At 47.1% G+C, this 12,363-nt stretch overlaps 1 protein-coding gene across 1 annotated transcript; it reads left to right on the forward strand.

Moving 5' to 3' along the window:
- The first annotated feature begins 350 nt into the window (after positions 1-350).
- MCIDAS (multiciliate differentiation and DNA synthesis associated cell cycle protein) lies at positions 351-10,461 on the forward strand. The gene is made up of 8 exons (XM_056849040.1): positions 351-461; positions 1,319-1,397; positions 1,779-1,870; positions 6,453-6,518; positions 6,633-6,705; positions 7,726-7,943; positions 9,048-9,158; positions 10,039-10,461. Exons 1-8 carry the CDS (start codon positions 351-353, stop codon positions 10,459-10,461), a joined length of 1,173 nt encoding a protein of 390 aa, XP_056705018.1.
- Positions 10,462-12,363: the final 1,902 nt, after the last annotated feature.

Raw genomic sequence — 12,363 nt, forward strand, 5'->3', positions numbered from 1 at the left:
GCCCCCCCGAGCCAGACGTTGGGCCGGGGACAATGGGAAGCCCAGCCGCTCTCCCCGTCGGTTGGCGGCGGCGCCAATGCGCAGCCGAAGGGCGCAATTTGGAGCCCGGGCTGCGGGCAGGAGCGGCGGCTCGGGGCGGCCCCGGGGGGCAGGGCTGGGAGAGGAGGGGCTCGTTGCCAAGCTGGTGCGTGCCAAGGGGAAGGCGCCACCTCTGGCGCTCAATCGGCCGCCGGCCCGCCTCCCCTCCCGTCCCCCGGCTGCCTCCTCCCCAGAGAGGCCGGAGGGGCTCCCCGCAGCGGGGCCAGAGAGCCCGGCCGCCCCCCCGGCCGCCAGTCGGGCGAGCCAGCGCCATGCAAAGCCGAGGCGGCGGCGGCAGGCAAGCCTGTGGCGACCTCTGCCCCAACCGGGTGCAGCACCTGGCCGGGCGGCTGGCCAAGAAGCCCGGCCGAGGCGAGAGGAAGGTGCGTCCCGGGGGAGCCGGAGGAGCGCTCGCGGGGGCTCCGGCTGCTCTCTAGGGGTGGGGGTCCGGGAACGCCAGGGGTCCGCGTTCGGCGGCCCAACGGAGAGAGCGCCTCTGAGCCCGTGCAAAGCTCCTTCCCCGACTAGCGGCCGCCAGCCCGCGGTAGAGAGGATCGGCTTTGCACGGGGAAGGTCCCGAGTCCAGCCTCTGGCATCTCCAGCTGAAAGGATCAGGCGGTCGAGGATGGGGAAGAGCCCCCGGGGAGCCGCTGCCAGCCAGAGTAGACAATACTGAAGCAGATCAATTGCTGGGTTTGGGGGTTGGACTAGATGACCCTGGGGGTCCCTCCCAACTGATTCTATGACTCTAGATCTTGTATTTCACTAAAAATACGGTATGTTACTTAACCAGCCACTTCAAGCAAGGACACAATTTTGAATTGTGTCAGAATTCCTTTTTTATTGTTAATGCTTCAATAGTGTTAATGAAAAAGTAAAAAAAAAAAACCCTCTAATGTATATGGAAATTAGATTACATTTTCTGTGGCATCTTTAGCACCAATAAACTCCGGCCACTGAAGTCTTCCCCAAAGTAAAATGAAGATCGTTCGTAATGACTCTCTTCACAAAAGAGTGATGCTCGGCGCAGCGTCTCCGAACCTATACAGAAGTGTTGTCCCCCCCCCCCCCCCAAGTCCAACGTACCTTACTCCCAAGGAAGTGGGCAGAGGAGATCAGCCTGACCGTACACTTTCCTGGGAGTAAGCCCCAGTGAGTGGATTTTAGGATTCTCAGTAGACCTGCTTAGGATCGCTCTGTTTGCCAACGCCTAACAATTTTGCTTGGCGTTCTTCGCTAGCAGGTGCCACGGAAGATCCACCCAAGAAGCAACCCTGTGGCCATTTATCGCGACCCGACTCCAGACCCCGTAGAATTAGGTGAGTTTGGTTTGGAATCGGTAGCATGACAGTTGCGGGGGATCCAGCCCAGCAAACCCAAACACACCCATTGCCTCGTTATGCACCACCACATGATCTCCAGACCAATGCTTGGCTAAGGAGAGGCGATTGAGTGTGTTGGCGATTTGGTATTTATGGAGCGGAGTAATTAGTCCAGAATAAAATAGCGAGCTGTCTTTAGAAGAGTCTTCCTGGGCACATTGTTTCTCCTCTAGCTGTTCCCCTGTATATGCATTATTTCGTTTTCGCGCAGTGCGATCCTACGCATGCTTTACTTGTAGGCATACAATGTAAACAGTGGCTTATCCCTAGCACCTGCGACCAGCCTTAATGCATGACCGTTTTTTCGGCCCCCTCTAGCGTTTGCGACCATCGACTGGCAGGATTTGGGCGACTGCAGCTCCATCTTTCAGCAGGAGCATTCCAGCGTCCCTGTCCCGACCCAGCAGCAGGTAACTGACAGCCCCGTTTCCTCCTCCCAGTCTCTTCGGGACATTTTGCCCAAGACTGGGTCGCTTTAATGTTGGAGAAAGGGGCACAATTTCTGAGATTTGCTGTGAAATTTTGCCAGCAAGTTAATTAGAGGGTTTTTATTAATTTTAGCATCATTTTATCTATCTCTGTTCTAACCTTGTCAGCAATGTCAACTGCAACAATTTTATGTTATTATGTAGTCACCCCTGTTTCGATTTTATGCCAATAAAGGATACTGGGTCGCTGTTTCACCGAGCACCAACCTCCTATGCTACATCCACACGAGTAAAGGCACAGCACCCTTGGCGGGGTGCGTGCACCCACAGGGGCTTTCTCTAGGGGGTGGGAAAATGCCTGGGCTGCAAGTCCATTGCATAATTAAATATTGTTTATGTTTTAAAGATACTTGCAGCCTGCTTTTCTTCCCAAAGGAAACCCCCCAAACGGCTTGCAATATTGTTTCCCTCCACTGCATCCTCACAAAAACAACCCTGTGAGGTGGGTTAGGCTGAGAGTTGCTAGTCCAAAGTCACCCAGCAAGCTTCCATGGCAGAGTGAGGATTTGAACCTGGATCTCCTAGATCCTAACAGAGTAATGCTCTAACCACTACACGATGCTGTTTCAGAAATTTTAAAAGAGACATTCTTTCCCCCCCATAGTTTCTGAGACTTTATGAATGAAATTAAAAGGTAAACACCAGATCAGTACTGACCCATTGAGTGACATCACATCACGACGTTTACTAGGCAGACTGTGTTTACGGGTGGTTTGCCATCGTCTACACTTTACACCCAGCAAGCTGGGTACTCATGAATGAGATTGGAAAGGGGCAAAGAGATGCCCCTTGATCAAATCAAGCCTGAGCTCTCCCTAGAAGCTGAAATGATCAAACTGAGGCTATCGTACTTTGGTCACATCATGAGAAGACAAGAGTCACTGGAAAAGACAATAATGCTAGGAAAAGTTGAAGGCAGTAGGAAAAGAGGAAGACCCAACACGAGATGGATTGACTTTATAAAGGAAGCCTGGGCCCCCGTTTGCAAGACCTGAGCAAGGCTGTTAACCATACAAAGTTTTGGAGGACATTGATTCATAGGGTCACCATAAAACAGAAGCGACTTGACGACACTTAACACACAAAGAGATGCCAGCTTGGCCCTGCTAGGCATGAGTACTTTGACAAGAGAACCGGGCAGCCTTCACTTACTGTCTGACTGGGAGTGGAAGTGTGGTGGGGCCAGGGTCCTTTCTAGGGGAAGCCATGACTCTTCAGTTGTTTTTATGTGGGCTCTGCGTGTTGTCACGGGAACCAGAAGAAAGCTGTCTGATTTACAGTGTAATCCATTACACGGATGTAAGTGTCTCTTCATCCCATGAGGCTCATAGGATTGCAGCCTAAATTGGACAATATGTGCAGTGCGATCTTAAGCATGTTTACTCAAAAGCGCTTAACTCCTGAGGTGATGTTTGCATAGGACTGCAGCTGAAACTTTATGAATGAGACTTTTATTCATTCATTTATGAATGAGCTGGGGTGCAGCTGAGAGAGCTTGTGCCCTGAGTTCAAATTCCCACCTCACCATGAAGGTGACTTTGGCTAGTTTCTCTTGTTCAGCCTAATTCACCTCACATGACTGTTGTGAGCTAGCGTTGCCAGCTGGCCTGGAGGGAAAAACATGTCCTGTCCCTTTAATGGAGGCTTAAGATGTGGAAGGGACGGCTGAGTCTTTACATAGCAAGGAGGTAAATCACATCTGAGAGCCAGCATGATTTAGTGGTTAAGGTGTCAGACTAGGATCTGGCAAACCCAGGTTCGAATCCCCACTCTGCCAGGGAAGCTTGCTGGGTGACCTTGGGCCAGTCACACACTCTCAGCCTAAACCCTGGCATCTCTTTGGATGGGCAACCTCCAGGGACTATCAGGGTTGTGATGTGGAGGCCGGCAATGGCAAACCACCTCTGAAGGTCTTTTGCCTTGAAAACTCTACAGGGTCGCCATAAGTCAGCTGCAACTTGAGGGCACTTTACACACACACAAATCACATCCCATTAAGCCTCTTTTAAAGGGACAGGACATTTTTCTCTAGGCCTGTTGGCGATCCTGTTGTGAGGATAAAAGGGTTTAACACCACATCACTGCACTCAGTTCTTGGATGAAGGCCTGGAAAAATATGTGGTTTAACAAAAGCTCTGACTCCTGCCTGGGGTGCAGTCCTCCTCTCCTTAAAGCTAGTGATAAAACTCTGGTTGTAATGGGTCACAAATACACCCTTAGAGACATGTGGTATTCCAGAGTGTTGGAAGAGGGGTTGGGGACCTCAGGTCCCCATTCTCAGCTGACTGAACCAGATCTTAGCCTAGCCTGCCTCACAGGGGTATTGTGAGGACAGTGGGGTGTATCACAGCCTGAGATCTTTGGAAGGTGAAATAGAACACAATTAGTAGTCAAATTATAGAACAAAGTAAAAGAGGACCTTATATCCCGTCCTTCACTCGTGAGGTGGATTTGTTTATGGAACTGATCATGACTCAGTTTGGTAGCTTCATATAGGAATGTTTCATTTGACTTTTCGTAGCTTTCTAGGGAAAAACTCAGAGATGATCTTCATGAGTCACTCCTTCCAACAGAGGGAAACGAAGCTGGTCATCCGGACTTCCCTCGCTTGTCTATCGCTAGGTCATACAAAGCCAGCTGCAGGCACATATGTGTAGTTTTTGGGGAACGGTCAGGACCTTTGTTCCTCATCATTTTACAAACTTGGACAAGTTAAGAAAATAAGAACATAAGAAAAGCCATGCTGGATCAGACTAAGGTCCATCAAGTCCAGCAGTCTGTTCACACAGTGGTCAACCAGGTGCCTCTAGGAAGCCCACAAACAAGACGACTGCAGCAGCACCATCCTGCCTGTGTCCCACAGCACCTAATATAACAGGCATGCTCCTCTGATTCTGGAGAGAATAGGTATGCATCATGACTGTTATTCATTTTGACTAGTAGCTATGGATAGCCCTATCCTCCATGAACAAGTCCACTCCCCTCTTAAAGCCATCACCACATCCTGGGGCAGGGACTTCCACAATTTCACTATGCATTGTGTGAAGAAGTACTCCCTTTTATCTGTTTTAAATCCCTCACCCTCCAGCTTCAGCAAATGACCCCACGTTCTGGTATTATGAGGGAGAAAAGCTCCCTGTCAAAACCAAGCGCATCGGTACGTACCCAGTCTCAGAATTCAACAGAGATGACTGACAGGGATGACTGTACTTCTGATCAAAGCCTAACTGGGGAGTAACGCTCGCTCATTGCACTGGGGGCACTTGTTTCCAAGCAAACACACTTAGGCTCAGAAGGGGCTGTGGCTCAGTGGTAGAGCATCTGCTTGGCATGCAGAAGGTTCAATCCCTGGCATCTCCAGTTAAAGGGACTAGGCAAGTAGGTGATGTGAAAGAGCGCTGCCTGAGACCTTGGAGAGTTGCTGCCAGTCTGAGTAGACAGTGTCTCTCAGTGTCAAGTGTGTGTAGGAAGAGTAATATATAGTCAGAAACTCAAACCCAACCCCTTTCTGACTATATATTACTCTTCCTACACACTTGACACTGAGAGACACTGTCCTTCAGTGTTACTCCTCTGAAGATGCCTGCCACAGCTGCTGCCGAAATGTCAGGAAAGAAATACCAAGACCACGGTCACACAGCCCGGATAACCTACAAGAACCAATGAACTCTGACCGTGAAAGCCTTCGACAATACTGACTTTGATGGACCAAGGGTCTAAGGCAGCTTCATGCGTTCATGTGTATGTGTGTACGCCTCCTGTAAGGGTTATGCACTACTTATGTGGATATTTGCATCTCCAGCAATGACACTCTACCATTTGAAAGCAGTCTTCCAGCCATTCTTGGTTGAGACACTTCTCCTTCCATTCAACTCTAGGACGCCATCCACTAGTCTCCTTCGTTGCCGGAGTTGAGCCCGTTTATAACCACAACCGGGTCGGCTTAAGCTAGGGTTGCCAACTGCCAGGTAGTAGCAGATCTCCTGCTAATTCAACTGATCTCCAGCCGACAGAGATCAGATCACCTAGAGAAAAATGGCCGCGTTGGCCATTGGACTCTATGGCATTGAAGCCCTCCCCAAACCCCACCCTCTTCAGGCTCCGCCCCCCAAATCTCTCGCCGGTTGAGAAGAGGGACCTGGCAACCCTAGCTTAAGTAGAAAAGGGCAAGAGTCCAGTAGCACCTCAACGACTAACAACCCTAGCTGAAGTTCACACGTGCTCCTCGCGGTCCTACCCAGCGCGGCGCGCGATGCCGGAGAGAAGCGGCTGGGGCTAAAATTTTAGCGAGGCTAAAGTTTTTGCGAGTTTAAAGGAATGCCCATTTCGGAGGCATGCCATTGGTTCCCGCGCTGAGCCAATCAGACCGCTCAGCGAAAAGGGCCTAAGCCAATCAGATCGCGTAGGGGAAACTAAGGGGCGCGTTAAAAGGCGGCGGCGATGGTTTTCCTAGCAGTCTTGTTCTTGTGTCGGGCGGGTTGCTTTTATTCTTGCCTCCTGCTAGTTTACATCCGTCATGGCAGTGCAAGCTTGCCCTCGCCATTATCCGGCTTGGCCAGTGGATTTCCAGGTGTGTGTACCTGCATAAAGTTAACATAGACAGAAATGAGTCAAATAAGTACAATATGGGAACGGGGAAGGGATTTCCCCACCCACCTAGTGATCTCGTTTCGGTGTCTTACAGAGCCCGTGCTTTCAAGCGGAGCCTGAGTTCGATTTCCAGGATTTTCGCGATGTCGTCGATAGTTTCATATCAGGCAAGTATCGTCCGGAGGTCAGGATCGCGTTTGGTTAACCGTCCAGGTCGGACTTTGAACATTAGGTAGCCCAGCCTTGTCATGACTGTGCTGTATTACTTGAAAGCAAATCCCAGTGAGTTTAGTAGGACGTCTCTGTGGACAAGGCTTCTTTGAGCCTGTTACCTGATAAGACAATAGCTGGTCGGTTATTCTTTTGGGAATTAGATGATTCACCTTTTAAGCTGTATGTGCCTAAACCGTTGTATGCTCTGAAAGGGGGGGAACACCCTTCCTTTTTTGCTAATTTCTGCATTACCATCTTTGAGGAGGTGTTCCCTCCCACCTGTGAGAAAAATGGGGTGCCCCTTCTAAGATAGCACATGCCCTCTGTGGATTTTTGACTTATTTACATTAAACAATTTAGTGTTTTTTTTTTTTTAAAAATGCTGTTAACAATAGTTTTTTAAATAAACCAAAGTATTTATAATTGGTTGATTTAATCAATGCAGCCTTCATGCATGATGTCTGGTTATTCATCTGATTGTATCTTTGCTTCCATATCACACTTTTAAATGCTTTCATATTAAAAAATCCCTTTGTGGGCAGCAACCCTGTTGCCTTCAAAGTAAGCGATTTCTAAACTCCTGGCTCAACGTGTACCTGTGTGAACAGGTGTGCAACTTATTTAACAAAAGATGTGTTTAAATCATTTAGACTTAAGAAAACAGGGGTGTACATGCGTTTGGTGCACAGACATGTACCAAGGTGCCCGCCATGGCTGGTCAACAATCAGGAATTCAACAGGTGCAGCTTCTCCTTCTGTGCCTGGAGAAAGTTGCTCTTATTACCTTTATGCAGCTATTACAAAGAATGCCTCTTTAGAAAAAAGTGTCAATCATGGTGAACAATAGGGATATGTATAAAATCTAGATTTTAGTATTGCAGGTCAGAGTACGGCTACTGCCACCCCCCTTGTGTACAAGAGTCATCAAATCTATCAGGTGTCCAATTTAATTCTTATCAGTTACTCTCTCCTAGATCCATCCTCTCTGATGCCTCCTCTGCTGGACTCTGCTGATTTTCCTTTCCCTGAGGATGATGGAAGACCCTTCAGCCCTTGCATTCCACTTCCTGCCCAGGAGGATCCTCTGTCTCAGATGAATGTAGAAAACGTCTCTTCTGCTGAGCAGTACTGGAAAGACTTGGCAGATCATAATCAGAAAGCCCTGGGGGATGCTCTTTTGGAAAACAATCAGGTGAGTTATACTCAAATAAGACAACTGCTGTACACATACATTCTTTGTTGTGCCCCCCTTGTGGAATGGGCAGCTTAAGGAGTTCAGGAAGGCTCCCAGACTTTTGTTTTCCTGCAAACTAAGCAAACCGGCATTGTTTAGAAGGGCAAAGGTAAAGAAGAAGAAGAGTTAGTTTTTATATGCCGACTTTCTCTTCCACTTAAGGAAGAATCAAACTGGCTTACAATCACCTTGCCCTCCCCACAACAGACACCCTGCGAGGTAGGTGAGCCTGAGAGAGAGTGACTAGCCCAAGGCTACCCAGCTGGCTTCATGTGGAGGAGTGGGGAAACAAATCCAATTCACCAGATTAGCCTCCACTGCTCATGTGGGGGAGTGGGGAATCAAACCGGGTTCTCCAGATCAGACTCCACCGCTCCAAACCACTGCTCTTAACCACTACACCATGCTGGTAAAGCAGAATTGTTCAGAAAGGCTATAATATAACCATATTTCAGGAAGGCACTTCTATAAATGCAGTGGGACCGTGAACTATACCACTGTGTATAGTATTTTCATCTTTTTGCTGTTATGTATTGTCCTACTCACTGCTTTTTTTTATAATTATGTAATACCATTTTATGCATTGTTTAACATGTTTAATATTTTATGCCTTTTTTTGCCAACAAGTCACATCTGACTGATGGTGACGCCCTGGTGGTGTTTTCAAGGCAAGAGACGTTCAGAGGTAGCTTGCCATTGCCAGCCTGGTATTCCATCCAAATACTTGCCAGGGTAACCCTGCTTAGCTTCTAAGATCTGATGAAATCAGACAAATCTGGGCTATCCAGGTCAGGATGCTTTGTTTTAGGTTTCTGTAATTCTGTACCAATTGTATAATTTTTCTCCAACCCAGCTCAATGTAGTCATGAGAACCTTGATAAGTATTTTGTCCTTGATGTTTGCTTGCAGCTATAAAAACCGTGGGTTGTTGAGTACCTGTCAAGAGCTTGCCTGTCTCTGAGCTTTATACAAATTGATGAATAACAAATGGTACAGGCCTGCTTTAATACCGTCCTCCTAAAACACTGTGAAACTGCAATCTGACCACTTATCTCCCAACAGCTCCAAGTGACACTTACCCAAAAGCAAGAAGAGATTGCATCTCTGAAGGAAAGAAACACCCAGCTCAAGGAACTGGCCAGCCAAGCAAAGCAGCTGGCATCTGTGCTGGATGTAAGTGCCGAGATGTCTTTCTCAATTATTTCTTTTGCTTCAAGATTAGAAGATGCACCTTCCAGACACTTAAATCGTGAAGATCTGCTGATGTTGCAGAGTAGTGATAGAAATCTGCTCTGTATTTTCCCAGACAGTCATGTTTTTCTTCAGGTAAAGGATGGATCCCAATGAGCCTGGCTATTACATGATTGCCTGTGCTCAATAGGATGATCCTCCCTAAACCAGTGGTTAACTGTGGAGGCATGGGAACTTTTAGCGGTTTGTTCTGTAGAAGGTGTTGTTGTTTCAAAGACATGTCCCTTATTCATCCTTGGGTCTCCAGGATGGCCTACGAGCCAGATGCATGGGGAATGGTTTAAGCCAAAATCGCACATGCATTGTGAAGCTTGGATTGTAAATCAGCTTTTCCAGGCTTTCCTCCACTGTTGATGAGTGTGTGAGGAAAAGCAGAAAGGGCAGGCACTTCTAGACACATGTCAGACAGTGTCAGACTAGGATCTGGGAAATCCATGGAAGCTCGTTGGGTGACCTTGGGTCGGTTTCGCAATTTGTGAGTATAAAACAGAGGAGAGGAGAATGCTATAAGCAGCTTTGAGTCCCCATTGGGGAAAAAGGTGGGGGTATTAATGAAGTAAATTAAAAAATATGAAAAGCTGGTGGTTTTAGAATGTGCTCATACTGGGTTTCTGAAAGATTTCAGGTCTGTGTAAGAAGGCTGATTTACAGTTGTATCCCAAACTTTCTTTGCATGTGGATTTCAGTCCGACTAAAATTTTTTTAACACATGCACACCAACAGCAAGAGAGTAGCTGAAATGCACTTCAAAATTGCATGTGAAAATTCAGTCTTACAGGGCTTGTGTGCGATTCTTTTCTAGAAACTGATCATACCTCCGTGTAAAGACACCTCAGACGCCTTCATCACCAACAGCCACAACAAGAGAAGCCTCATGCAGATATCCAACAACGAGCAAGAGGATGACGCAGAGGTGAACGAAATCTTGCGGGAAATATCGGACAAATGCAATCTAGCCCTGCAATCCATCGATGAAAGTAGAGGTCCGAAACGTCCCCGTGGAGAGAGCGATACAGTCCACATGTACGGGGCTTTCCATGGGTTGCAGACGCGTAGCAGCTGCAGCTCTCTGGACATGAGTGGTAGTGACCTGGAAGAAGGGGTCTCCTTCAGGACAGCGATCAAAGAGCACTGTAACATCCGGACACTGGCCTTTCCTCAAGGCAATGCATTTACTATCAGAACTGCCACTGGGGGCTATAAGTTTAGGTGGGTCCCTAGCTGATTGTTTTCTTCTTCAATCAGCTAACTGCACTCTCCTCAGCTTCCAAGCGCACTGCCTGGGTTCAAGTTTAGCACTGTTTCCTCCTGCGCTCCTGGAACTTCAGATGTTGCCTGTTATTGACAAATGAAACCAGAGTTGCTAATGCTTATATGGAAGTTAGGAATTCTGTGAAGAAAAACAGCTGCTTTTTCTTTCAACAATATTGAAAGTAAAGGGGTGAAACCCTTTTGGATCCACTGCTCACTTGAATCGCTGAAGTAGGCCAATATCAGACCTTTTGTTATAATGGTTGTCTGAATAACTGTATGTCACTGATTGAGGGAGATATTGGTTTTTCAAAAATAAGACTGTCTGAAATCGATGGCACGCAAGAGGCTTCGTGAGGTACAATTTTAAAACAGCAGATTTTATTTTCAACAGTAACGTAGGACAAGGTTGAGAACCGGCAAACTAAGTTTCAGAAAAGGTATTTGGCTGGTCACAAAGAGTAGGCACTTCATTCTATACCTATATATCTCTATATCTATATCTATAATAGATATTTTATTGTTTCAGATGGTGCTACTAAATTTCACTTATAACTGCTTGATACTTGGTTTCACACTGAGAGGGCTTTCTTTTGGTTGACGTTTTCTGTTTGGCTTTCACTCAAATTTACTTAAACTCAGTGTTTCTTCAGTTATTAGGAGTTAGGAACTGTAAAAAAAAAAACCACTTCACCAGTTTATTCCTTAAACTGGACTGGGATCACTCCTGACTCCAGAGGTGTTTCTCTTAAACCCTTTAGGATCACCCACTTCATCAGAGTGTTTTCCCTCTCTAGTTCAGAGATCATTCTTTCTTTCGGAGCTGTTTCGCACTTAAATTATTAGGACTCATTCTCCATGCTTAGAGATATTGTCCTCTTTAATAACCAGTTGCTGACCCTGTCTTGGATCAGACAACTCAAACTGTGTTCCTTTGATTTAAACCCCTGAGAAGAAATTCTCTCCAGACTTAGCTGCTTCAAGCCCTGTTGGTGTTTAGCTGGCTCTCAGCTCAGTCTCTCAGTTCTAAACTGTTATAGTTCCAGCAGCCACTTCCAGAATTCCACAGCTGTCAATCATGTGGCTCTTTGCAGTTGTTCACACTGTATGAGTCCCATAATCTGTGGAAATGACTTCCCTTCGGCTTCTGTAGCGTCTCTACCAATCTTTGCTCGAGGCCTCCTGAAGATCCTTTCTCCAAATGGCGGCCCACCATTTGGGGGTACTGGCTTCATGTTTAGGGTTGCCCGCCTCCAGGTACTAGCTGGAGATCTCCTGCTATTACAACTGATCTCCAGCTGATAGAGATCAGTTCATCTGGAGAAAATGGCCACTTTCGCAATTGGACTCTATGGCATTGATGTCCCTCACCAAACCTGCCCTTCTCAGGCTCCAGCCCAAAATCTCCAGGTATTTCCCAACCAAGAGCTGGCAACCCTATTAATGTTTTCAGAAGAAGAAAAGTTGGTTTTTATACCCTGCTTTTTCTCTACTGTAAGGAGTTTTAAAGCGGCTGACAATCGCCTTCTCCCTTCCCCTCAACAGGCACCTTGTGAGCTGGTGGGGCTGAGAGAACTGTGACTAGCCCAAGGTCACCCAGCAGGCTTCATGTGGAGGAGAGGGGGAATCGAACCTGGTTCTCCAGATTAGAGTCTGCCTCTCTTAACTACTACAACACTCTGGCTCTCAGAAGTGATGACTTTAAAAGACCTAAACAATTTCTATTGTCCTTTCTGACCTACGTTTGTCAGCAAGAGGGCAAACAGCTCATTTTGTCTGTTAATAACTACTGAATGGTTAAGGCCAGATGGAGTGTTTGTGTAGAGTTCTGAAAATGGCTTATGCTTTATTGGTCTGCTTTTGCAGGACACAACAG

The sequence above is a fragment of the Euleptes europaea genome, chromosome 4 (genome assembly GCF_029931775.1).
Source record: "Euleptes europaea isolate rEulEur1 chromosome 4, rEulEur1.hap1, whole genome shotgun sequence".
In the NCBI taxonomy this organism is placed as follows: Eukaryota; Metazoa; Chordata; class Lepidosauria; order Squamata; family Sphaerodactylidae; genus Euleptes; species Euleptes europaea.